The 27055-nt window shown below is 40.8% G+C and overlaps 1 protein-coding gene across 1 annotated transcript in view; it reads right to left on the bottom strand.

Moving 5' to 3' along the window:
- The window catches only part of LOC127453870 (glutamate receptor ionotropic, kainate 2-like), a 335184-nt gene that overhangs the window by 233046 nt on the left and 75083 nt on the right, over positions 1-27055 (bottom strand). The window contains exons 2-3 of the mRNA XM_051720611.1: positions 11903-12070; positions 10087-10344 (exon numbers count right to left, since the gene is read on the bottom strand). Of these exons, the coding sequence (XP_051576571.1) occupies positions 10087-10344; positions 11903-12070 (426 nt within the window). The remainder of the gene's footprint in view (positions 1-10086; positions 10345-11902; positions 12071-27055) is intronic.

Below are 27055 nucleotides of genomic sequence, written 5' to 3'. Positions count from 1 at the left end.
GTATCAAGTATAGCTGTATTGGAAGAGCTGCACGATGTTAGCCAATCAGAACAGTGGGCATTTAAATTGAAGTCTTAAATGATCAGGCAACTTAAAACCGAGTGTTTTAGACAGAGAGCCAGAGACAGGATGGAAAATTATTATATATTACTAAATTATGAAAAAAAAACAACAACTTTAATAACATTATAAGTGGACCTCAGGGAAGATAATACAATTATCTTAAAAAAAGAGTATGTCATGACCCTTTAAACATTGTGTCAGATTGGATTCTCAGAAGTTAGCCTTTTCTACAGTCAACATGACACGGCATTCACAACCCATTTTACTTCTGTAATCTGATATATTTTTGAGTGAAACTGAAAACTGAACAAGAGAAAAATGTAGATTATAATGTACATTTAATGTGGACTATATAAAAGTATATTCTTCTTGTTGGTAGCCACTTTTTGTTATTAGCTTGTAGTATAGCTAACTACTTTTTTAGAAAGAGTAGCTTGATTGTAGTTTAGTACTTTAAGTTATGAGTAGCCTGTAGCTTGGGAAGATACATTTTCAAAGTAGCTTAGCATCTAGGGGTGCAAAGCTATTATCTATATCTGTGTCTGTATCTGTTACTATGGCAAAGTAATCTGTATCTGTATCTGTTTTTGGATACAACCGAATGTAAGCGGGGATTAAACCGGAAGTGGGTCAAAACTAAATTAATGTCGAATTTTAAATGTAACTCTATTTCATTTATATTTTCCATAAAGAAAATATGCCTTGTATAATTCAGACGAGCGAGCGAGATACAGATGTATGTTATCTCGCTCTGAAAGTTTAAACATTAACATGGACATTTAAAAAAGTGGAAAATATGAATAATGTACAACCCCAATTCCCAAAAATGTGGGACAGGATGAAAAATGCTTATAAAAGCAAAAAGGAGTTATTTGTCAATTATATTCACCCTTTGCTATATTAAAAGCACATAACTAAACATTATGTTTTACCTTGTGAATTTCATTATTTTCTTTTTTATTTACAGTAATTTCAAATCAGATGATTGCAACATGCTCCAAAAAAGTTGAGATGGGGCAATTTAAGACTAATAACAATTTGACGAGCTGAAATAACAAGGTGATGTGAAATAGGAGATGTTAAACAGGTGAGGAAATTGTGTCATAGTATATAGGGAGCCTCCAAAACAGCCTAGTCCTTCAAGAGCAAGGATCATTCAAGACTTGTCAGTTGAGAACAATGTTCCCAAAGACAAATTTGAAGGATTTTGGGCATTTCACCCTCTACAGTGCACAATATAGTTAAAAGATTCTGGTCAAATCTCGGTGCGTAAAGGGCAAGATGAAAACCATTTCTGAATGTGCGTGATCTCCGATCCCTATGATTTCACTGTCTTAAAAAATGTGAACATGGGCTTGGGATAACTTTAGTAAACTTTGGTAGTCAACACCACTCGCCGCTGCATCCACAGATGCAAGTTAAGACTTTACTATGCAAAGCAGAAGCCCTACATCAACACTGTCCAGAACCGCTGCTGACTTCTGTGGGCTCGGTCTCATCTTAGATGGAAAGTAGAACAGTGGAACTGTGTTTTTGGTCCAATGAGTCCACATTTAAAAAAGTTTTTTAGAAACACAGCCGTTGTGCTCTCCATGCCAAAGAGGAAAAGGACCATCCAAACTGTTATTAGCTTCAGGTCCAAATGCCAGTGTCTGTATGGGCCAGGGGTGTGTCAATGCCCATGGCATGGATAGCTCGCACATCTGTGAGGGCACCATTAATGCAGATAGGTATGTACAAATTTTGGAACAGCATATACTGCCATCCAGCACCGTCTTTTCCAGTGACGTCCCAGCATTTTCCAGCAGGACAACTTCAAACCACATACTGGCCGAATAAGCAGAGAGTGCAGGTGCTAGATTGGCCTGCCTGCAGTCCTAACCATCTCCAATTGAGAATGTGTGGTGCATTAAGAAGCGCACAATATGGCAATGAAGACCCCATACAATTGTGCAGCTGAAGACCTGCATAATGGATGGGGGGAAATTTCACATTCTAAACTTAACAAACTTGTGTCTTCAGTGCCTAAATGCTTAATAAGTGTTATTAGAAGAAATGGTGATGTTTTGCAGTGGTAAACACTCGACTGTCTCAATTTTTTTGGAGCATGTTGCAATCATCAGATCTGAAATTACAAAAAAAAATGAAATTCACAAGGTAAAACATAATATAATGTTTAGTTATGTGCTTTCAATATAGCAAAGGGTGAATATAATTTACAAATCACTCCTTTTTCTTTTATTAGCATTTTACATCCTGTCCCAACCTTTTCGGAATTGGGGTTGTAGTATCTTAATCAATGTGACTCTTTTGACAAGCTCAGATTTCTAAGATGCGCACAAACTGCAAAGCAGCCAAATCACCTCTGCATTTTCATTCATAAAGTCTACACTTTAGTCATATTGGCTTCACAGACTCACCATTGCATTGTCATTGATTTTAGATATGTTTATTGAAAATATTGATCCCTGAAGAGCAATATAATTTATTTGTTTTAAGTCATTATCCTTGCCTTTCTGAATAAGGAATTCAGCTTCCTGCACATCCTTAATGGCATCAATGACGTCAAACATGGTAAGACGCATCTGAAGGTGCCATTTTTAGTGAATGACAACTTTCGGTCTGTTCCTCACACAAAGCTATCTTATGACCTCAGAAGACTCAGAAGATTTGTTTTATTGAAATGTTTTGTCCTTTTGGAGGAAAAAAGCAGCAAAAACATTCTGCCTAACATCCTATTTTGTGTTTTACGGAGCATATGGGTTTTAGATTGACATCTAAAACCCATATTAAATTTTTGGGTGAACTATTTCTTCAAGACTATGTCACAGTTGTCATTTTAAGACATTTTATTATTATTATTTTTGAGTCCATTATGCCTTTCAATGCGTGTTGATTTGCAACCGCTGTTTCAGCTGATGTAGTTTGTGCATGAATGGCATATGCATAACCTTTTAATGCATTTCCCTTGACACATTAAATAATTTAGCAGCATTTGTTTTCTGCAATGTGGGCACAAACTTTTTGGCCTCTTTTGAACTTTAAGTGCTTTCCATTGCTTTGTAAACTCACAGATCAAAATTTATTTTCAGAGCTCTTTCATGGTTGACACATCCTGCTAACAGAGGTAATATTTCTAGCCTTTGCAGCAGCAATTATATGTGTAATTTAGCTACAGCAGAGCCTACCATAAGTTCCTTTTCCTTGCAGCATTTTCAATACTATTGTCTAAGCCAAGTGTGCACTACTACGACTGAAGGTCAACACCCTGCGCACATTTAAATACTCACAGATTTTTGGTTTTCAGTTGTGCTGTTGTACACGCACTTGTAGTGTGTACTTGCTTTATGTGTCTAATATGCTTTCTGCACTAGCTCTTATTTTTAAAAGAATATTGATAGCTGAGCGGCGATGACAGGGTTTGTGTTGGCAGACCTCTGCCAGTCCACTCATGCCATTACATAGACGATTCATTAGGGAATGCCATTATAACCATTGATTTGCTTGTTTGCATTCATTCATGAATTTGTTGTACAGCGTGGAGAGAAACACATGTGTTCTGCTCCATTTTGCTCCATTTTGTCTATTCATATCTAGCTCTTGCTCAATTTGAGCATATTTCTAAAGTCAAATGTTGATTTGGCATCAGTTGTTTGGAATTTCCTCAATTACAGCCTTATGATTGTTGCTGCAATGGTCAGTAGTTTATAAATTATGAAGCATCGTGTCTTTGTGTTATTAATTGAAATACGTTCGGCACATGCATCTATCTATTGAGCAATTTCCTATTCTGAAGAATCATGATTGCTGTTTCGAGTAGATCTTTCATTTTATAACTGCCTTAACTTTAGAAAATATCTAAGAAAGGCTTTTATGTGTAGCTTTTCAAAAAATAAAATAATAAAAATAAATATGAAATGCTGTTATGGATAATTTAGTGTTTATAAGGCTGTTTCTTCAATGCCAATTTTATGTCCCAGAGGTTGGTTTTTATTCAAATAAACAAATTTCAACTATGAAAATCCATTATAAAAGTGAAAATCACATATTTAAAACTATAATCATCTAAACAAAGAGTGAATTAAACGTCCTGGTTACTTTCGTAACCTCCTGTAAGGGGGTTTAGTGGAAAGGAGGAGGCGAGAACCGGCTTGACAACTTAAATAATAATTTATTAACCAAAAACACACACAACTAAAAACACAGCACAGCTGTCTGTAATTCTCTCTCTCTCTCGAACTGTCGTCCCCGGCCGCCTTTATCCCTCGCGCGCCCCATCAGGCTGATTGGGGACCGGGTGTGTCTCATTCCAGCCCGGCCCCGCCCTCCTCAGCTCTACACTCCTCCCGGCGTTGCCTCAGGCCGGGGAGCCCCCGGCATGACGTACATCCCCCCCACCCTTCCTCTCTGGGTAGGGGGGCGTGCCTTATGCCCCGACTGCCGGCGGGTCCTCCCTGCCTTCCTCGACCTGGGAGGAGACAGGAGGGGAAAAAACAACACAAAATGGCGAGGGAAAGGCCAACACGGAGCGGCAGAGAGAGAGAGAGGAGAGAGAGAAAAAGAAACTCACCGGTTCTCTGATGCGCCGTCGCGTGGTCCTCGATCACTACTCCACCCTCTCAGGCGGACAGCAGCCGCTCCTCCCCGGGCGGACCGGAGTCAGACCTCTGACCCCCAGAGGACAGAACGCCCCTCCGCGTTCCCGGCGTCCCGTGGGGACTCTCCTCCGCCCCTGGCAGCGGCCCTACCACTCCAGGCGGTCGGGGAGTCGCTTCCCTCCTCCCCCCCCCCGCGGACGGCGGTCTTCTCTCGACCCCTCCGCATTCCCGGGGGACGGCAGGGCACTCCTCCGCCCCCGGCAGCGGCTCCCTCGCTCCAGGTGGTCGGGGAGTCCCGTCCCCACTCGCCTCGCGGACGGCGGCCATTCCCCGCGTCCGGGTAGTCGGGCTACTCCGTCCCCCGTCGGACGGCAGCGGCGCTCCCCTGGGTGGACGGCAGTGTCGAGGACTCTGCGACGGGAATCCCTCCTCCTTCCCGGGTTTCAGCACCAGTGTAAGGGGGTTTAGTGGAAAGGAGGAGGCGAGAACCGGCTTGACAACTTAAATAATAATTTATTAACCAAAAACACACACAACTAAAAACACAGCACAGCTGTCTGTAATTCTCTCTCTCTCTCGAACTGTCGTCCCCAGCCGCCTTTATCCCTCGTGCGCCCCATCAGGCTGATTGGGGACCGGGTGTGTCTCATTCCAGCCCGGCCCCGCCCTCCTCAGCTCTACACCTCCATTCCCTGATGGAGGGAACGAGACGTTGTGTCGATGTAGTGACACTAGGGGTTGCCCTTGGGAGCCCCAAACACCTCTGATCTTTGAGAAAAGGCCAATGGGAATTGGCGAGTGGAATTTACATGCCACTCCTCCGGACATACGGGTATAAAAGGAGCTGGCTTGCAACCACTCATTCAGGTTTTGTGCTGAGGATCCGAGACAAGGTCCCAGCCATTTCAGCGGGTAGTCCAGTGTTGTGGCAGGAGGGACACAACGTCTCGTTCCCTCCATCAGGGAACGGAGGTTACGAAAGTAACCAGGACGTTCCCTATCTGTCACTCACTTGACGTTGTGTCGATGTAGTGACACTAGGGGTCCCTATACAAAACGCCATGACTAACTTACAGACATCACATGGTTCCCTGCACCTCGGGGACAGGTCGACTGCCCAAAAATAGGGACCGGCTGACCCAGCCGTGGCCTCTTCTTCTTTTTTCTCCCCAAAAAGAATGAAATCATTCAGCTGGGGGCCATATAGTGGTCCGTGTCGGGGGGTGTCTCTCCGAAGGGGAGGACACCGCAGAGACCACACCCCGCCCGGAGGGGGGGTATTTGAGTGGAAATATGTCATATGGTCTTACCGAGTTTTGTCGGAAGTATCTCATGTGGAGAAGTCCCGTGGTAGGTCCTACCCGAGGGGGGAGGAGCTCTACAAACATGGTGACCAGGGGCAGAGGGACCTCTGCCAAAGGAAGACACAGTTTGCCAACAGGGAAACCATTTTGCGGAAGATACATCACACGAGATCGGTCGCCAAGCACAGCTCCTGCATCAATCCCGGGTCAGGACTACCCTCGTGCTAATTGCGTGAGCTCATCATGCACCTCTGGGAAGAAAGGTACTGGGGCGAGGCACGGCCGTGAGCGGTGCTCTGGGCCCAGGAACCAATCATCGAGCCGCGAGGGTTCAGGGGGAGTGGAGGATTCCACTCCAGCCCGATGCTCGGAGCCGCCCGGGCAAGCATGGCCGCCAGCTCCTCGTCAGCCTGCGACTGGGCTACCGCACCCGAGGGTGGGAGCCCAGCCGAGTCCTCTGCGTCGGACTGGAAGAGCCCACTCTCCGATGCTGCTATCGACAACTCATCCTCTTCGCGAGCTCCAAATGAGATTGCGAACCCGCCCTGAGACGATCCCGCGGACTCATCCCAGAACTCGACTGAGGCACACGAGTGTGCTGGGGAATGGGAGGTCCGTGGGGGGTTTTTCCGGCAGAGAAGCTCCCATTGAGGTCCTCAAATCGCCCCCAATGCTAACCTTCTCTGCCTTATACCCGTAGGTAGTAGGACCGAGGCGGAAAGCCGCTGGGGTGGCTTTCCCTCTGACAAAAGAAAGCTGTGACCGCAACGTTGTCATGGTCATGTTCTCACAATGAGGACACGAACCATCCACGAAAGATGTCTCCGCATGGGAAGCACCCAAACACGTGAGACAGCGATCGTGGCCATCAGAAGCGGAGAGATAGCGACTGCAACCAGGAATAATACACAAACGAAAAGACATCTTGAAAAAGACACTTCGTAAGTGCCACTCTTTTATTAGGAAAATATACTCTTTGTGAGGAAAGAATATACTCTTTTAGCTGCTGAAGCGCCCAGGGGCATTTTCTGCACAACAGTGGTGCAAGAGGGGGAGAAACCGCTGTAATGCACCATGAACCCAACAGCTTCACTGGATATTAGAGGTGAATGGATCGGCAGAGTAATTCAGCTCGCTGAACACAACTGCTCGGCTCCGAAGAGAAAATCTGAATGATTGGTTGCAAGCCAGCTCCTTTTATACCCGTATGTCCGGGGGAGTGGCAGGCCAATTCTCATTGGCCTTTCTCAAAGATCAGAGGTGTTTGGGGCTCCCAAGAACGACCCCTAGTGTCACTACATTGGCACAACATCAAGTGAGTGACAGATAGGGAACATAAACCATTTCAAAATGTATTACGTGGAAATGTTATGTCCAAATAATGACTGTCCAACATTTGTGGCGTCATTCCCAACACACCAAAAATGTTTGCCTCTAATAAAGATTTTTTTTGTTTGTTTTTGTTTTTTTGAAGATAGTGTACTTGTGAAGAAAAAAGTTAATAGCATGCTTGAGATGAAATATGAGAATATGAGGGATGTTTGAAGAAAACAAAAGGAAATATCACTTGTGAGCAGCATCATTTTGTCAAATTATGCAAAGATTTTGAAAATATTATTTGATTTTGAGTATTTAGGATACATATGATGCTAGCTATGAAATTAGCCTTAGCAAGACAAAGCAGTCTGCCATTTTATTTAAAAAATGTTAAAAATGTAATTTCCATCACATAATTATATTAACCCTTTAATCTCTGAAGGTGAAGATTTCCTGTTTCAGTGGCATACCCAGAATTAAAGGCTTATAACTAAAAAAAAACAAAAAAAAACAAAAAAAACAAGGAGGGTCAAGTGTTTGGTATCATTGTAAATAAAACTTTTCAGATTTTTTAATAAAATAGATTGTCATACATTCTGAGATTCTCAGCCTAAGAAACTACTGAAAAATCACAACAACAACAAAATTACCACAAATTTACTTTTTTCTTATTAGACACAATATATCTCTGAGTGTAAATAAAAATGTTGTTTTGTTCCCAATCATGTAAATGTATCTGAGAAAAATGTTGTGTTGATACAAAGGAAATTAAAAGTTATAGCATTATAAATCTAATTTATCATAGTGTCAAAAAACATCTCCATGTGTCCAAAAGCCTCTCCAAACAAATAAAACATAATAATTGTACATAAAAAAACTAATTACACATGCAAACATAACAATGAGTAAAGGTCTGCATAGCATTAAGACAAGATTTTAGTAATGAGATTTCATAAAATGAGTGCTTTTTGACTCAATGAGTCTGCATCATTAGCCATGTTTCCACTATAGGGCCAAATGAGGGCGTGCTAGTGTGTGCCAGAGCCAGTTGCGTTCCCACTGTCACTTACTGGGCTTCATTGTGCCTCCTCGTGGTTTTCACCGATTACACTTGGACCAAACAATGCCAAACGGCGATTGAGGTGGGTTCAATGTCAAAGGCGGAGTTTTGCTGAACTTCCCAGTTTGTGCTCGCACTGGCCCGATAGTGGAAAAGCAGCTACTGAGTTTGTGTCATTTACTTGGCACCATCTCCTGGTGGCCATATGTAACATTGTGCTTTGTGTGGATTATCTAATGATCTATGCATCCGATTACCTTGTGTGTGGACTCGTTTGAGAGATAATCACATCCTCTAAGTATAATGTAAGTAATGGTATGTGATATTTTATGTTCCTTTTATTTTTTATGAAGTTATAAGTGAAAACGCGACATATAAGCAACACCAACATGATTGTCAAAGACATATACTTAGCTATTACTCGTTATATTTTTGTCTGTGAGTAAAACAAATAGAATGGTTGGATTCTACTTTTTGAGAGCTTTCCAACAACATATGACACATGGCTATTTGATAAGTTTGATATTTTTACTGATTGCAATAATATGTACAGTGCAATTGTTTTATAAATTATAAAAATGGAACACTTCTGATTTGTCTGCAAATTTCAAAGCACTTGTTCAGTTTTGGTCATAATGCCTGCATGCATTTGGAATTAGAGCTTCTACGCATTCAAACGATACCTAATTTGTGTTGGTCAAGACTGTAGTTATTAATATTTTGACAAATTGTTTTCCCCATACGAGCTTAGGGTTAATGCGGGTTTTTAGTGACACAGGACCTCATTCCATGCCCTGTACCTCATCCAATTTTTGGAGTTATGCCCACACCTCTTTAGTATTCTTCAACCTTTCTCTTCTAAGCAGTGTATAATAATAATAATAAATAAATAAATGGGCACAATTGTAACATTTATATATATAATACTTCTTTACCAAAAGTGTATAGGGTCATTAAAGACCCTAAATGTGTAACAGTGGCATTTTTTTTTTTTTTTTTTTTTTTTTTGCGCTACCATTAATCATATTTTTATGTTTACTATCACAGGATATGTATTTCTTTGTTTATTACAAGGCAAATGAGTACTATATTAATACAACTACTATCTCACATTGATTTTCATGACAAAAATGGCATAAATCTCCTGTGATGTATGTAAATACACTGTTGGATATTGTTAGGAGACAAATTAAAAATGATTGAGAGTGTGAAAAATTCTCAGTGCTAAAAGCGCTGAAGTTGATGAAACACCCTTAAATAAATAATATACTGTTAATATATGATTTTTTATTTTTTATGTAGGAACAATGCTTTATAAATTGTCAATTAACTCTCAACTACTACTAAAGCATAATGTCCTGTATTGCTAAAGAGTTTCTACCTAAGTAATGTGCTTTAGTCTTTATTGGTCTTAGTCTTGATCTAATATTGTGTCACAGTATAGTACTGTATCGTTGCTGTACAGAACTGTGAATAAGGCTGAGTGAAAGCTCTGGGAAATCTGGCAGTAAGTCCCCTAGTTGGCATGTTTGCTCCTGCGGCGACCTCTGGCATATGGCATATGTACCCCTCGCCGTGCTAGCACTTGCTTCCGACTGTTCTAACAGAGCTTGTCAAGCAGGGTGGTTTGGCCATACTGAAGACCAGACGGAGACCAGGGAATGGTGCACAGTCAGGGCCAAAGGGTTAGTCTGCCCACACACCGCTGGAGAGAAATCACAGTCATAAACGAGCGAGTACTCACCTGTGCTGTCATCGTAAACCACAGTGACCGTTTTCCATTTGAAGAAGTGCACCAGGTTGAGAATAGCTCTGCTGAGGGAGGAGAAGTCCGGATACAGACTGACGTAGAATGAGTCGCGGTTGTCGGACACCTGGTGCTTCCACTTGGTCTGGATGTGCGGCACCCCCAGAGCGTTACAGATGGACTGTACCGCATTCGCCGAGGAGCTGTGGGAGGGGCCAAAGATGGCAGCCACACCCAGAGAGAGCTGGTCACAAGCTGCAGACAGAAACATAGTCAAATATGAGACATTGAATGATTTGATTTAAAGTGTATTTGTGTTTAAACTAAAAAGCAATAAAATATTTAGAATAAAATAAATCTGAGACAAAATAGGATGGATTGATATTAAGTATTATTGATTGAAATAAACTATAAATATGAAGTTTAATGAAATAAATATGAGACATTGATTAAATTATTATTTGATCTGAAGTACTTTTGCATTTAAAGAAAAAATCAATAACATATTCAGAAGGAATATTATTAATCTGTTATTTTATGATGAATTATTATTATTAATATAATCTGTTATTATATGATGAATCGAAATTAAATATCATAGTTTAAAATAAACTATAAATATGAAATATAACAAAATAAATATGAGACATTAAATCTTTGTTTGACTAAGTATTCTTGTTATTTAAAGTGAAAAACAATACAATATTTAGAATATTTAAGTCAATATTAAGTATTACTGTTTAAAATAATCTACACTCTCAGGAAAAAAGGACAATAGGTCCTTAGGCTACAATTATGTACCCAAAACAAGTAATACATTTTACAGGTACATAAAAAGATACCTTAAATTGAACTTTTTTTTTCTTTTTCTGAGAGTGTATAAATATAATAAAATATAATGAAATAAATATGAGATATTAAATTATGATTTCATTTTTTTATTATTTTGTGTTTAAATAATAAAAAAATAATGAAAATAAATCTGAAAAACAGGATGATGAATTGATATTAAGTACAATTGTGGAAATAATAATAAGTAAAAAAAATAAAACATTAACTAATTCAAATATAATATTTCAACTACTCTAACTTCCAAGAGCAAAATATCACCATATTAAATAATCCTTTTAATAATAATAATAATAATTTGTTTTGGTGAATAAAAAAAACTATTTTGGATTTGATAATAACAACACCAGAGTCCAATCCATACTGTGGGAACATAAGCTTAATTACATTTTCCAAAATAATAGTAACAATGTATATTAATATGTATTGCAACAGTGTTAACATTGAGCTTTGGATTCATTTACTTTTATTGATGATTATATATATATATATATATATATATATATATATATATATATATATATATATATATAATCATCAATAAAAGTAAATGAATATATATATATATAATTTTCGTTTTGAAAAACTACTGTTTTAATCTGTATCTCTGTGATCTTTAAACAAACTTACATGGAGAAATTGTGCTAACAGTGGCATCAGCTAATGGAGTGTCTAATCATTATAAGAGAATTCAGATGTTTCCACAGTGTGTAAATGACAGACGACTGTAGTGTGTGTATGTGTCTCAGGGGTATCAGCAGGTCACTGAATCACCCCTCTGACTCATTACCTGAAACAAATCAATTCTCTGTGTTTATGCACCAGACAGCTACTGATGTCTCCCTGCGGTTAAATGAATTAAATGTAAAGCCCACGTCCCTCCTGATATATATATCCCACGTGCTTAACTATAATCACTCTCTGTTCATCTATGGCCCCTGAAGACAGCTGGAGATAGCTTTACCTTTTCTGGAGGCCTCAAAACTGTCATGGATGTTTATCCTTTGGATGTCGTATGTTAGTGTGGTGTTTGGCAGTAAAGTTCTGTTCCTGTTGATAGTATTTAAAGCAAACTTAAAGGCAAGTTCTTCAGCACCTGATGGACCACTTTCGATCGATTCAAATATCCCACCTAAAAGAAACAGAGAGAATGAGAGAAACAGTCAGTTTTACTAATTACACTTTTTTTTATTATTATTATTATTATTTACATATGCATTATGCAAATGTATGTGTGTATACAGGGTGGCTCAGCAAAAAAATAAAATAAAAAAATAAAAACTTCAAAAATGTATGTGTGCTAGAACCGCACTTTACTTATTGTTACCTCATTTTGAAATTAGTGAAAGTGAAAGCTGGTTTATTGCCTTTTTTTTTTTTTTTAAGGAGAAGAAACAAAATACAGTGACCGGGACATATAACAAGACAAACACAAGAAACACCATGTTAACAGCTGTAAAAAAAATATAATTTAAAAAAACTGGCATTGAGGAGCAATGTTAAATTGAAATAGAAATATTGTATTGCACAAGTGGGTTTAAAAAAAAAATAAAAAAAAATAAAACAACATACAAATATAGGAAATCAAGATATGGCATCAAACTATATAATGTCAAAGATTTTTTTTTTTTTTTTTTTTTTTTTTGCTGAAATCATGCAAGCATTTAATAAATAAATATTGTGGTTCTTTACAGATGTGATGTTATAGAGTGCTAGCTTCATAACAGCTTTCCCTTTGTGAGTGTGCTTGACAGGCTGCAGATAAATGGATGCCTTTAGTGATGGGGAGTGATGCTTTCTGATTGGCTGGCGAATCAATCAATCAAGCCCTGGGGAGCAGTGAAGCACAGTGTAGAGAGATTGAAGTGTTTTGCTTGGGTCAGTCAGCAGTTTGCCCCTGTTGACTCACCATATGTCAGAGTAAAGCTCTGCTCAATGTTTTACTTACACTCACTGGAGGTCCATCATTTAAATGATCCCTCAAGACAGCACGAATAAAAGCAGTTCACTGCCACAAACACTTGATACATTTACTGTCTACTGTTGTAATTAAATGTGTATAGCAATACTGAGCTATTTCTTATTACAATAATAATATTATTGTAATAAGAATACAATAATAGTTGTTCTTGTATAATGCCTACCTTTTATGCATGTTCTTTTGTTATTACTGTCATTCTGTTTTGTAGGATGTGTGTAATAGAAAACAATACTGTGGAAAGGTTTTTGGTAGCACTTTAAATACGGTTGCATCCGTACATCAGTAAATGCATTAGGTATCACTAACTAACATTGAAGAATATAATTTTTTACAGTATTTATTATTCTTTGTTAATGCTAGTTAATAAAAATACAATTGTTCATTGTAAGTTCAAGTTAGTTTATAGTGCATTAACTAATGATAATATATTAAACTTTTGATTTTAAAAAATGTGTTGGTACATATATGTTATGTATGTATAAGTATTATATAATTTGGTGTATTAAGTAATATAATTTTGTGCCTGAACCTCCTTACAAAGAAAACGGCCAATTCCTTCTGTAATCTCTGTCAAATTCCACTGAAAGTAAAATTTGACATGGACTGGAATATGAAAAGTAAAAATAAGTGAAGGCAGGAATGATGAGAGTAAATGAATAGGGGATGGATGGAACAAATGCCTATTTAGGATTTTAAAGCATTTCCTGTCAATGAATCTTACAGTATATAATTTCACAAACTAAACAGGAAGAGAGACTAAAAGTTAAAATAACAAACTCCCAGGGGCCTGGGTAGCTCAGCGAGTACTGACGCTGACTACCACCCCTGGAGTCGCGAGTTCGAATCCAGAGTGTGCTGAGTGACTCCAGCCAGGTCTCCTAAGCAACCAAATTGGTCCGGTTGCTAGGGAGGTTAGAGTCACATGGGGTAACCTCCTCGTGGTCGCGATTAGTGGTTCTCACTCTCAATGGGGTGCATGAGTCTCCACAGTGTCATGCACAATGAGCCACATGATAAAATGCACGGAATGATGGTCTCAGAAGCGGAGACAACTGAGACTTGTCCTCCACCACCCGGATTGGGGTGAGTAACCACGCCACCATGAGGACTTATTAAGTAATGGGAATTGGGCATTCCAAATTGGGAGAAAAGGGGATACATTTTTTTAAACACCCGCCCCTTGTGAATTTACGGTAAAAGCAACAAAATCTCTCTTTTCTATTTTGTATTATGAAATGCAACATTTAGACAGATTGAAGACTAATTAGACCTCATTTTATTAGTAGTAATTCTAAGTTTGGCTAGTTTTTTTTTTTTTTTTAAATTGTATGGTTCAATCTTACATAGTTATGCTGCATTCAGAAATTTTATTCCTGCATATTTAAAAATTCACCACTAAAGCACAGAGCTTTCATAATGATAGAGAAGCAAACAGATATGTAGAACAGAGACTTAATATTGATTTGCTGCATGTAATGGGGGAAATCAATTTTCAAGGGGGTTATAAAGGGGTTTATGAATGACTAATAAGTAATTTACAAATGCATTATAAACCACTCATATACAGTTATAACAGCATGAATAAAAAGGGCAACTTTCATGAAATACCTGCCAAATAGTGAGCCCTTTTACCTCACATGTTATAAATGTTTAATAACACTCTTTTTTTAACATTAATAGCCTATGAAAATAATCCTTAATGCAAAGGGGACACATATGAAACATTTATTAAGGAGTTGCCAACATTAGAAACCTATGTCAATACATTTCAGTGTAGTTTAATGGTCATCAGGCATTGTTATATGATATATAGTATGTTGTGAATGAGCATGAAGATCTGAAAAGTGTTTTTGTAGAGGACTTTAGGTAACTAGGACTAGTTAAGTTAGGACAGCACTCGAAATAGCACCATTATTTTGACATCAACATTACAAAACAAGTAAGTCAAGACATTACAGTAATGAATATAAACACAAAGCGGCCTGTAGCAAAATGACATAATCCCTCCTTTTATTCTCACTATAAGAGTTTATTTTTGCTACATTGTCACATAAATCATGAATTAGGCTTTTTTTGTATTATATTTTATTTTTTATTACGCCTTTATAACATGTACGATAAAATGCTCACTATTTGGTAAGAATTGCATGAAAGTCACTGTTTTTATTCATGTTTTTTTTTTTTTTTTTTTTACTGCTTCAGATTGAAAACTGAGGCGATCTTTTGAGGTAAGACAAGTTATTTAACATGTGCTGTCAATATTGTCAGTTGAAAGTCAAAACGTTTTTGTTACGAAGCATTTATTTGTAGGAGTAACGCTAGTTATTTCTGGAAAAAAATTACATGACCGTCGGCGTTCATCGGACAGGCAGCTAGCCTCTATTTTTAAGCAAATTTATGTGAAACTTGCTAAATAAACATTAGCTAGCAATACTATGTAAATGTTTAGCGAAACATCAATATCAACTTTTTTGGCCAATTTTGTCGCTTGTGAAAAATCCGCCTGAAGTAATGTGAGGCAGAGAGCAGATGCTGTTCAGACCTGCCTGGAAACTGACCTGCTAGTTAGATAAGATATCTAGCTTGTTGATTTTCCCTTGTAATAAAAAAAAAAAAAAAAAATGGTTGACACACTCAGAAATATTTAAGCCTATTTGTAAGATTTATGTAATTTAACTGCATATAAATTTCCATTCATTTGCATTACATAGTTTTAATATAAACAAAGTTTGTTTATATTAAAACTATGTAATGCAAATTAATGGAAATTTATATGCAATTAAATTAAATAAATCTTACAAATAGGCTTAAATATTTCTGTGAGTGTATCTTTCTATAATTTAGCAGATATCGTTACCCATCCATCACACAGACATGTTTTTAGATTGTGTGTAGCTTTCTGTTCACAAGGAAAGTGTGAGAGGGCTATCTGCAATTGGACATTCTGCTTAGTCTGTAAGCCTTTGGTGACTATTCAGCATATGGATTTGAGAAGAACGCATTGCTGGCTACCAATTGTGTACTTTCGGTTGTAGAGATGGAAAGACTATGGCTCCCTGCTTTTGAGGGCATGAGCACACAGGAGAAAGATCTGCTGGACCAGGAACTACTGCAGGAAGACCCGGATCATGAGGAGATGGAGGATGAGATGGAACCTGATCCCCAGCCAAGACCATCAACTGCGTATGTATGAATGTGTATGTATTGTTTGTTTCTATTTCTCATATGACTGAAACTCACAGTAACACTAACTAACACTGTTACTCTTATTATTTTGGGTACGGCTAGCCATTCTCGCACAGGTCCCAAGTCAGCTAGAAAGCGTAAACGCTTCCCTGACTCTGTTTCTTATCCCTCGTACTCTGACATCGATTCACAGGCACCAAAACCTCTCCCATTTAAGCCTAGCCGTCCATTCGGTATTGACATCAGGCTGTGCGGTCAACCTCCAATGTGATGTTGCGAGAAATTGACTTTTTCATGCTGTTTTTTAATCAGGCTGTAGTTGCTGAGATATGCAGCTTTACAAACCGTCAGGGGTGGGAGCTCGTCCTAAACTGTCTGTCATATTCCAGCTACCAAGGATCTTGGATGGAGGTGACCCCCGATGAATTTTACAAATTTCTTGGGTTGCTTATTTACATCGGGTTTTCAATTTTCCCTGATTCCCATCATCATTGGGGAAGCAAGTCACTTCAGGGATCGTGGTCAAGGAGATTTATGTTGCGTGACCGCTACAAGGCTCTATTAGCAGCTCTACATGTTGTAGACCCTACCACAGAGGATAATCAGGATCACCTTAGGAATTACTAGGTTTGTAAAAAAAATGATGGCGACTGGACAAAAGAAGTAGCCTCCTGTTATAATGAGCAATTATAACAAAAATATGGGCGGTGTTGATAGGTCAGACCAAATGCTAAAATCTTACGACGTCCTACAAAAAACTCAGAAGTGGTGGAAGACTTTTTTTTTCCACTTCATAGACATTGCCGTCGTCAGTAGTTTCATACTGTTTAAGGAATGGCAACACATTTATGCGGCACCAGGGGATTAGCGTAGACCGGTGAACTTAACCCAGATAGATTTCAGAGAAAACCTGGCTCATCAGCTGGGAGGTATCGATAATCACGCAAGTTTCCCTTTGCATACACTAAAGCCTGTAGTCCCTCCTTCATCATCACTCCACACAGCCCATGTCCCTAAATTTGAAGAGTCCTCTAAGAGATGTTAGCTATGTTATCAGAAAAGTAGGACTGAAAATAAAACTAAAGTAGCTTGTTGTGTGCCGGAATGTAATGGCAAAAGACTTTGCTTGGTTCACGATAGGAACTGTTTTCAGTCTTGGCACTCAGCTGAGTGTGACCAGTTTCGCGAAGAGGCCTAGTTTGGGCTGTGTTTACTGGTGTTGTCGTCCTCCCCCTCCCCTCTTTTCTCCCTCTTTTCTCTCCACAGGTATTGCAGTTGTTGAGTATTTATGAATTGATATATATTCTGTTCATGCACTCTTTATTCAAAATGTATTTATTGTAGACAGTTCGAAAGTTTGATTTTGTATGTTTTGCTGTGTAATTCGTAATTCTAATGTTCAAATTAAATAAAGTGTGTGTTTTATTGAACACATAAATTGTATATTTCAGTGTTTGTGTCCTTCAATTTCAGATGCAATCTCAATTTATTATTACAGGTGCTCAAAAGGAATATTTGAGGAGAGGTCATGTGAAATGTATCTTAACATTCTAAATGTTTTTTTTTTCCCCCATTTTCCCACTAATCACTAGAATGATCATAACTTTTAAACGATACATTTCTAATCTGTCTGCTATTCTACATTGCCCACAAAATTAGGTATATTTCATACATTCTAAGTTTCCCTCTAGCTTGTAATTAAAATGGTTGAAAATGCAGTTGTCTGATGAAGTATGGTGGCCGGAGAAGATTTTTGTAAAAATTGCTGTGTGAAATCTTATTGATAAAGGATGATTCGCCTTAAATATCATACATATATTTATATCATTTGAAAGTCCTAGTTCTTCTCTTCAATATGGTATATACAGTTCAGGTGTGTGATGTTATATGAATATGAATATAATATGAATTTGGATAGGAATATCATATTCTGGCACAGAATGGAATTTTCGGAATTTTGGGCTCAGGCATTTGTTTGTCAAACAGATGTTTTTGTTTGTTAAAGGTGTGTATCTTGTGTATAATTGAATCAGTTTTTCTGAGTGAGTTTGAAACATGTTCAGTTCTTTCCCACCATCTTATTCTTGTAAATAATATGGAATAAAGAAGTATTGTTACATTTATTTTCCTCCCACTGCCTTAATGAACATCTGTTGCATCTGATCAGACATATACACAACCTTTAATATTTTAAAATGTGCAGATAATGCAGGATTTTTATAATTACCCACATATAAATGTACCACTCACTTTAAATACAATATATTTATTTTATTAAGTCTCTTTCAGTTTAATAATCACACTAGGCCATTCCGTGATTTTTATTTAATTGAATTAATTGTGCAGCCCTAATTCTAGTTTTAAGTGCTGTGTGTTTACTACTGGTTTGTCATTCAGCCTTTGCCTACAGCGAGTGGTACAGGGCTGCTGCTGTTGCTCTCAGCTGGGCACCTGTCTAGTGAACAATGCCCCTTGTCTGCCCGCTCACTCGCGACAGACTCATACATGCCACCTCGCTCGATAGTGCTCGCAGAAGCCGTGATATATTTATCACACCATAGCTACACAATCAATGCCACACAATACATTAATTTCTGTATCCACAGGGATGTGTACAGCAGAGCACCATAACAGCAGAGAGGAAATTAGTAAAGTACTTGTCATCTTCCTGTCTGAGAGCTATATGAGACTGTCATTTATTATCACACAAAATCAACTGATGTGATCAGAGAGGGATTCCCTTCACAACAGACCAATATTAACATTAAAAGCCTATCTGGACAATCAGGAAGTTTGATGTCAAACAAAAAATGAACAGTCTCACTTTATATGAAGTATCTTTAGCTAATATGTGCTTACATATTAAGTATTGGTAACACTTTATCCTGTAATAACTTTCATTAATAAATAATTAACAAACATATAATGCTAAACAGATCATTAGCTAATGTATATTCTAATAGTCAGAAACAGTGTTGGGGTTAACGCGTTAAAAGTAATGCGTGTTACGTAATCAGATTACTTTTTCGAGTAACAAGTAACGCATAATTTTTTATTTTAGACCATAATATCTGAGTTACTTTATACGTAAAGTAACGCGTTGCTTTTGTACACCCCTACTTTCCTTGGATTGCGAGAAATCAGGAGTAACGGTGTGCAAACTTCAGGGAGGAGACGTAGTGCATGATGGGCATTGTAGTTATATAGAGTGTGAGGCCAGAGACTATTTAGCAGAGACGAGTCATTTCTGTTTAAATTAATGGGAAAAATTGAAACGCCCAACCAAGATGCTCTGGTGCCCAACAGTCAATGGATGTAGAAAGGAAGTCCCGCCAATTATCTTTTAGATACATACATCGCCTGTCAATCAACTCACTAACGCTCATGCACATGTCGTGTATGAGTGTAATATGAGGTGAACATTCGGTTGATGGAAACGCGATCGATTCATGTGTTAATACACACTGTATTAAAAAATCAGTAAACGTGTTTAGGCATTGGGATTATAAGACTAGTCTCCCACTGGCCACAACATGATACACAGGGTGAACTACTCACTAAAGAAAAAGCTGACTCTGGATCAGTGTGGCTCCAAGTAACGTTCTACATCGATTGTGTATGCAGAGAAAATGCCTTAGTTTCTAAAAATATTCTACATTTTTGTTTTATAATAAACAAGTAGTTTGATTCATGAAATAAACCGTTTTTATGACATTTTGATAGCATAAAAAACTATTCCATTCAAAATGTATCAAAATGAGCCTTTGAAGCTGTATGTGATCAACCAGTGGCGTCTGTACGCACTGTGAATCAGCTCAAAACAAGCATGCACTGAGATGACTTAAGTGAAAAATATTCATTTGTTCATCAGACTTATTCCTTGAACATGTTAGACTGACATTCCCCACTGAATTTTATCATGACTTTTGAAAAATCTGAAAATTTGAATCTTAAGTTGACTCTGACATTGTCGATGGGCACAGCACATGATGACATATATGATGCAGGTTCAAGTGTTGGATTTTGCTGCTTTATTCATATTGGCAGCCATGTTGATGGAAAAACAAATCATGCATATTCATGTTATTGATTCTTTATTATAAATATGATGTGAAGACCTACTTTCTAAATATCTGTTTGTTTACTATGTTGTTTTGACATGAATGTTGTACAGTAGCTAGCATGACCTGTAATATCTCTTGTATGCAATGCATGGCTTATTTGTATGGAACGCATAGCATAGCTGAAGAGAAAGTGGCTATGAGAAAAAAGTAACACAAAAGTAATTAAAAGTAAAGTAACTCTTTACTTTCCATAAAAATACATTTTTAATTAATTTAGTTACTTTTTTAAGGAGTAACACAATATTCTAGCGAGATACTTTTAAAAGTAATGTTACACAATACTGGTCAGAAGAATGAGATAATGTCCTTGTTCATGTTAACTAATTAATTTAACTATATTACATAAAGCTTAACAGATCATTAGTTAATGTAAATTCAAAAACACACAAATGTTATTAAACTTTCATTCAACATACTGTATGGTCTTGCACTTTTTAACATCTAAAAATTATTTTAATACATATTATATTACAATATTACAGCATGTACAGCTGAAAACAACTCGATTCACAACTCGCTTTTAGTGCCCCTCCATTAATTTTTCACTCAGATAATGGAGCTCACACATGCCCATATGCCCAACAATACTTACTGCTTTGGCCACTGGGGGCAGTGTTTCAAATATCGGTAAGCACAGACCGATTTTATCTAAAGAAAAGCCAACTTAATGTTTCCGATTTCACTGTGAGATCAATCTGTTGATATACCGTAAAGGTTAAACTTTTTCACCTCTGATTACATCTCACACACAGTCAAGCTTTCTAGTCTTTCAAAATATACTCCATTGACCGTGAGCCTGCACTAGGGTTGCCAAATGTCCTGTATTAGCCAGGATGCCTATTGTCCCTTATTTTAGCAGCAAGATGCTCAAGGGGACCCTCTTCACCCTGAACGGATGGCAAAACGGTTGATGGGGGCGGTCGGACCGTCAAACGTCTTGTTTTGAAGGCATTTTGCCCCATATTGAAGCATCAGATTGCTCAAGATTTACACTACTATTTCTAAGATGCGGGATACAGTAGACTTCTGCAAAAGTCTCCATTTGATTTCAGAGCTGTCTAGAAGAAGATATTAAAGAGATCTAATTTGTGAAGTTTCTTTTCAACAGGTCTGTTCTCATGTGGACTGCTGTCAGTGTCAGATTATCAGCCTGGCATATCGAGATGTGTAGCACGGTGTAGCAGGCTTGTAAGACCCATTCCATCTTTATCAAGCCTGGAGCTGTGATGCAGGAGACAGGAGCATGGACAAAGTGTTGAGAGGGGGCAGCTTGCCGAATAGAGCAAGGCTGGGGTGAACTCAAAGAGGTGCACCCAAATAAAGCAATAATTCATTATTCTATGTGAAGCCTTTTCATATATGAATTTAAATGTTCTTAATTTAAATTATTCTCCTGAACCATCCTAAAACTGCTATGTGCAATCTTTTTTTAAGAAACCACTAACTTTAAAGTGCACTAAGTAAGTTTTTGTTAATGTTTCGCTGGCTAACATTTGTCTTGGACTTTACTGTATACTGTATACTGCCCCCATATTTACCAATACCATTATAGAAATGCATAAAGATTTGGGGTTGCGGTTCTGACCCATATGGTGCCCTAGGCAAAATCAGACATGTTCCCTATCTGTCACTCACTTGACGTTGTGTCGATGTAGTGACACTAGGGGTCACTCTTGGGAGCCCGAGACACCTCTGGTCTTTGATAAAAGGCCAATGAAAATTGGCAAGTGGTATTTGCATGCCACTCCCCCGGACATACGGGTATAAAAGGAGCTGGTATGCAACCACTCATTCAGATTTTCTCATCGGAGCCGAACAGTCATGCTCATTGAGCTGAATTCCTACTGTTCATTCACCTCTGCTGGATCTGACAGAGCATTTCAGCGGCTTCTCCCTCCTCTGCACTGGTGCACTGCAGAGAACGCCCCTGGGCACTTCGGCAGAAAAACGAGAGTATATTTTCTGAAAGAGATTATTTCTCTAAAAGAGCGGCACACACGGAATGTCTTTTTAAAGACGCGTCTTATTAAAGACGTCTTTCCGATTGTGTGTTATTCCTGGTTGCGGTCGTTAACTCAACTTCAGATGGTCATGATCGCTGTCTTTCGTGTCTGGGCGCGACACACACGGAGGCAGCGTTTGTGGATGGTTCATGTTCTCATTGCGAGAACATGACCATGGCAACGTTGCGGTCATGGCAACGTTGCACCCCAGCGGCTCCCCACCTCGCTCCTTCTACCTACGGGTTTGAGGGCAGCGTGGCTAGCACTGGGGGTGATTTGGGGACCCCAATGGGATCGCCTCTGCCGGGTATCCCCCTGCAGACCTCCCATTCCCCAGCACGCTCGCCTGCCCTGATCGGGCTTCTGGATGAGTCCGCTTCATGAGTCTGGCCTCTTGTTCAGAGCCCGCGAAGATGATGAGCTCTCGAGTGCAGCATCGGAGAGCGGGCTTGTCCAGTCGGACGCAGAAGCCTTAGCTGGGCTCCCCCCTTCGGGGACGATTGCCCAGTCACAGGCTGATGCAGAGATGATGGGCCGCTCAAAGCAGCCACGCCCCGCTCTAGTGCCTTTCTTCCCGGAAGTGCACGAGGAGCTGACGAAATCGTGGGGGGCAGCTTTTACTGCCCGGTCCTGATTCCTCAGTTCCCCCACCCTCACTACCCTCGATGGCAGGGCGGCCAGGGGCTATATGGTGATTCCCCCGGTGGATAAGGCGCTCACGGTGCACCTATGCCCGCAGAGCGCCGCCACCTGGCGTGGACGCCCAAAGCTCCCGTCCAAGCCCTGTAGGTTCATGTCGTCCCTGACGGCTAAAGCCTACAGCGCTGCTGGACAAGCCGCCTCTGCCCTGCATGCCATGGCTCTCCTGCTGGTCCACCAAGCCAAGGTGCTAAAAGAACTGCACGAGGGTAGTTCTGCCCCAGATCTGATGCAGGAACTGCGCTCGGTGACCGACCTCACTCTCCAATGCGCCATGGAACACATCGCGTGGTCATCAAGCCGGTCTGTCACCGTCTTTTCAGCCCTTGGACCGACCTCTCGTTTCTACGGGCAGGTGTTCCCCTAGAACAGGTCTCCAGGTGTGTCATGGTCATGACGGATGCCTCCAAAACAGGCTGGGGCGCTGTTTGCAATGGGCACACAGCCGCTAGCTTGTGGACGGCCCCGCGACTGCATTGGCACATCAACTGCCTCGAGTTGTTGGCAATTCTGCTTGCCATGTGGAGGTTTCGGCCGTTGATCCAGGGCAAGCACGTGTTAGTTCAGACAGACAACATGGCAACGGTAGCATATATCAACTGCCAAGGCAGTCTGCGCTCTCGCTGTATTTCACAACTCGCCCACCGTCTCCACCTCTGAAGCCAGCAGCACTTCAAGTCACTGTGAGCCACTCACATCCCGGGCAACCTCAACACTAAAGCGGACGCGCTGTCACGGCAGGTTACCCTCAGGGGAGAGTGGAGGCTCCACCCTCAGGTGGTCTAGCTGATTTGGAGTCAATTCGGACAGGCACAGATGGACCTGTTCGCCTCCCAAGATTCCTCCCACTGCCCGCTCTGGTACACCCTAACCGAGGCCCCCCTCAGTATAGATGCGTTGGCACACAGCTGGCCCCCTGGCCTGAGCAAATATGCGTTTCCCCCAGTGAGCCTACTTGCAAAGACTCTGTGCAAGGTCAGAGAGGACGAGGAGCAGGTTGTCCTGGTAGCACCCTACTGGCCCACCCAGACGTGGTTCTTGGACTTCACGCTCCTCGTGACAGCCCCCCGGCGAATTCCCCTGAGGAAGGACCTTCTTTCTCAGGGACAGGCGTGACCAGTCCTCTGGAATCTCCATGTCTGGCCCCTGTACGAGACGTGGAAGACCTAAGCGGTACCTGCGGTGGTAGAAACGATCACTCAGGCTAGGGCCCCCTCTACGAGGCGCCTGTATGCCATTAAGTGGTGTCTGTTCGCTAAGTGGTGTTCTTCCCGATGGGAAGACCCCCAGAGATGCGCAGTCGGATCAGTGCTTTCCTTCCTGCAAGAGAGGTTGGAAGGGCGGCTGTCCCCTTCCACCTTGAAGGTGTATGTTGCCGCCATAGCAGCACACCACGACACAGTCAACGGTAAGTCCTTAGGGAATCACGACCTGATCATCTGGTTCCTGAGAGGCACCAGGAGGCTGAATCCCTCCAGACCGCGCCTCGTTCACTCATGGGACCTCTCTGTAGTTCTTCAGGTTCTACAGAGAGCCCCCTTGAGCCTTTGTAGTCAGCTGAGTTTAAGGCACTCTCCTTGAAGACTGGCCTCCTGACTGCGCTCACTTCCATCAAGAGGGAAGGAGACCTGCAAGCGTTCTTTGTCAGCAAAACATGCCTGTAGTTCGGTCCGGGATACTCTCACATAATCTTGAGATCCTGACCGAGCTATGTGCCCAAGGTTCCCACAACCCCTTTTAGGGACCAAGTGGTGAACCTGCAAGCACTGCCCCAGGAGGAGGCAGACCCAGCCCTGTCGTTTCTGTGTCTGGTGCATGCTTTACACATCTATTTGGATCACACAAGAGCATTAGGTTCTCTGAGCAGCTCTTTGTCTGCTTTGGTGTACAGCGGAAAGGAAGCGCTGTCTCCAAGCAGAGGATCGCCCAGTGGCTCATTGACGCCATAGCTATGGCATATCACGCCCAGGATGTGCTGACCCAGTAAGGCTACGAGCCCATTCTACCAGGGGTGTAGCAGCCTCCTGGGCCCTGGCCAGGGGTACCTCTCTAACAGACATTTGCAGAGCAGCGGGCTGGGCAACACCCAACACCTTTGCAAGGTTCTACAACCTCCGGGTGGAACCAGTTTCGTCCCAGGTAGTGGCACGCAATACAAGCAGATAAGCCCGGGATAGCCAGCCGGGTGTATCACTTGCACATAGCACCTTTCACCTCTTCTGAGCTGAAGACTTGCGCCATTAATTCCCAGTAGTGTTCACAAACTATGTTCCCTGGTTGACTTCCTCCGAGCCTTGTGGTAGTCGAGTTTTCGGAGAGACTCGCTGCCGGCCCAGTACACGTGCTAACTAAGAGCCCTGTTCTGGGGTAGGTGCTCCACATGTGGTGGTCCCTGTAAGGTAACCTCATGCGATATATATCTTCCACTAATTCGTTTCCCTGTTGGCAAACTGCGTCTTCCTTGGGCAGAGCCCCTCTGCCACAGTCTCCATGTTTGTAGTAACTCCTCCCCCGTTGGGTAGGATCTACCTTGAGACTCTCCATATGGTCGCCAAGACCATGTGATGTAATTTTTCCACTTAAACATCCCCCTCTCTCTTTGGGCGAGGTGTGGTCTCCGCGGTGTCCTCCCCTTGGGAGGGACACCCCCTGACTAGACCTGGCGGCCCAGTCGGATAATCCCCCTTCTTTTTTAGGGAGTGGAAAAAAAGAAGGGGAAAAGAGGCCACGACTGGGTTAGCCTGTCTCTATCTTTTAGGTAGTCGACTTATCACCAAAGGGCCGTTCGACACTCATAACTATGTTGGGGGAGGTTACGTGTCGGCCTGGTGTGCTGGCTACGAGGCACACAGTGGTCTGCCCATCACACACCGCCAGTTCACGTAACACAGTTCAGCCAGTTGAGGCATTTCGTATAGGGACCCCTAGTGTCACTACATCAACAGATAGTTGAGATAGAGTGACAGACAGGGAACGTCCTGCTTACTTGCGTAACCTCCTTTCCCTGATGGAGGGAACAAGACTTTGTGTCCCTCCTGCCACAAAGCTGAACTACCCGCTGAAATGGCCGGACCTTGTCTCGGCTCCTCAGCATAAAACCTGAATGAGTGGTTGCATACCAGCTCCTGTTATACCTGTATGTCCGGGGGAGTGGCATGCAAATACCACTCGCCAATTTTCATTGGCCTTTTATCAAAGACCAGAGGTGTCTCAGGCTCCCAAGAGTGACCCCTAGTGTCACTACATCGACACAACATCTCGTTCCCTCCATCAGGGAACGGAGGTTACGCAAGTAACCAGGACAACTAGCAAAAAAGTAGCTAACTGCATTGAAGCTATTGAAGGAAGAAAATGTTTTTAATAATATAGCTTTCAAATGATAGGCCTATTATTTAATTCTTATTTACAGTATATGATTAAATGAGGTTTGAAATGCATCACTTTCTCTACATTTTGGCCTTTAGTCCACCATCTTCACATTGTAGTGTGGACAAGGGAAAACAGATATTTAAAAATTATGACGTATTTGTTGTCATGTGATGCAGTCATGTGATCCATTTAACCCAATACAATCAAGATGGCAGCCCATGTTGTAGCAGCATTGATCTGCCTCCTCTCCACTTTGATAGTGTTATTAAAGATAAATGTTACTTTGTAGAACCTTCACAATGAATTCCTTCAAAGGTGACAAACTTCACAATGCATTTCTTTGAAGGTGACAAAAGTCCAATTGCGTTTCACATACATGAAAGTCCAGTATGGACAAACAACGTTTGAAAACGGCAGTGTGGATGGAGGGCATTTTGAATTATCTGGATTAATGTGGACGTAACCTCACTTAAATAAGAAAAAGACATTCACAAAAGAGTGAGGAGACGGTTTAGGTAAATGTGTTTGATCACTGTCTTAGTTTACTCAGCTGCAGTGTGCGCAAATCAATGTGACAAAAAGCAATTTAGTGTTTTGTTATGCTACACCAAAAAGTAGCTAGTTACTGGAAAAACTGCACTATTGTCAAAATCATTTATCTACTGTAACGCTACTGTATAATGTAACTGCTTCTTTTCCAAAACTGCTGCAGGGTTGAGGTGCAGCTCGTCGGGGCACCCCATATAACACTGCTG

The sequence above is a fragment of the Myxocyprinus asiaticus genome, chromosome 16 (assembly GCF_019703515.2).
Source record: "Myxocyprinus asiaticus isolate MX2 ecotype Aquarium Trade chromosome 16, UBuf_Myxa_2, whole genome shotgun sequence".
Taxonomy (NCBI): domain Eukaryota; kingdom Metazoa; phylum Chordata; class Actinopteri; order Cypriniformes; family Catostomidae; genus Myxocyprinus; species Myxocyprinus asiaticus.
Note: the sequence above shows the minus strand (reverse complement) of the source record. Positions and strands in the feature narration are given on the sequence as shown.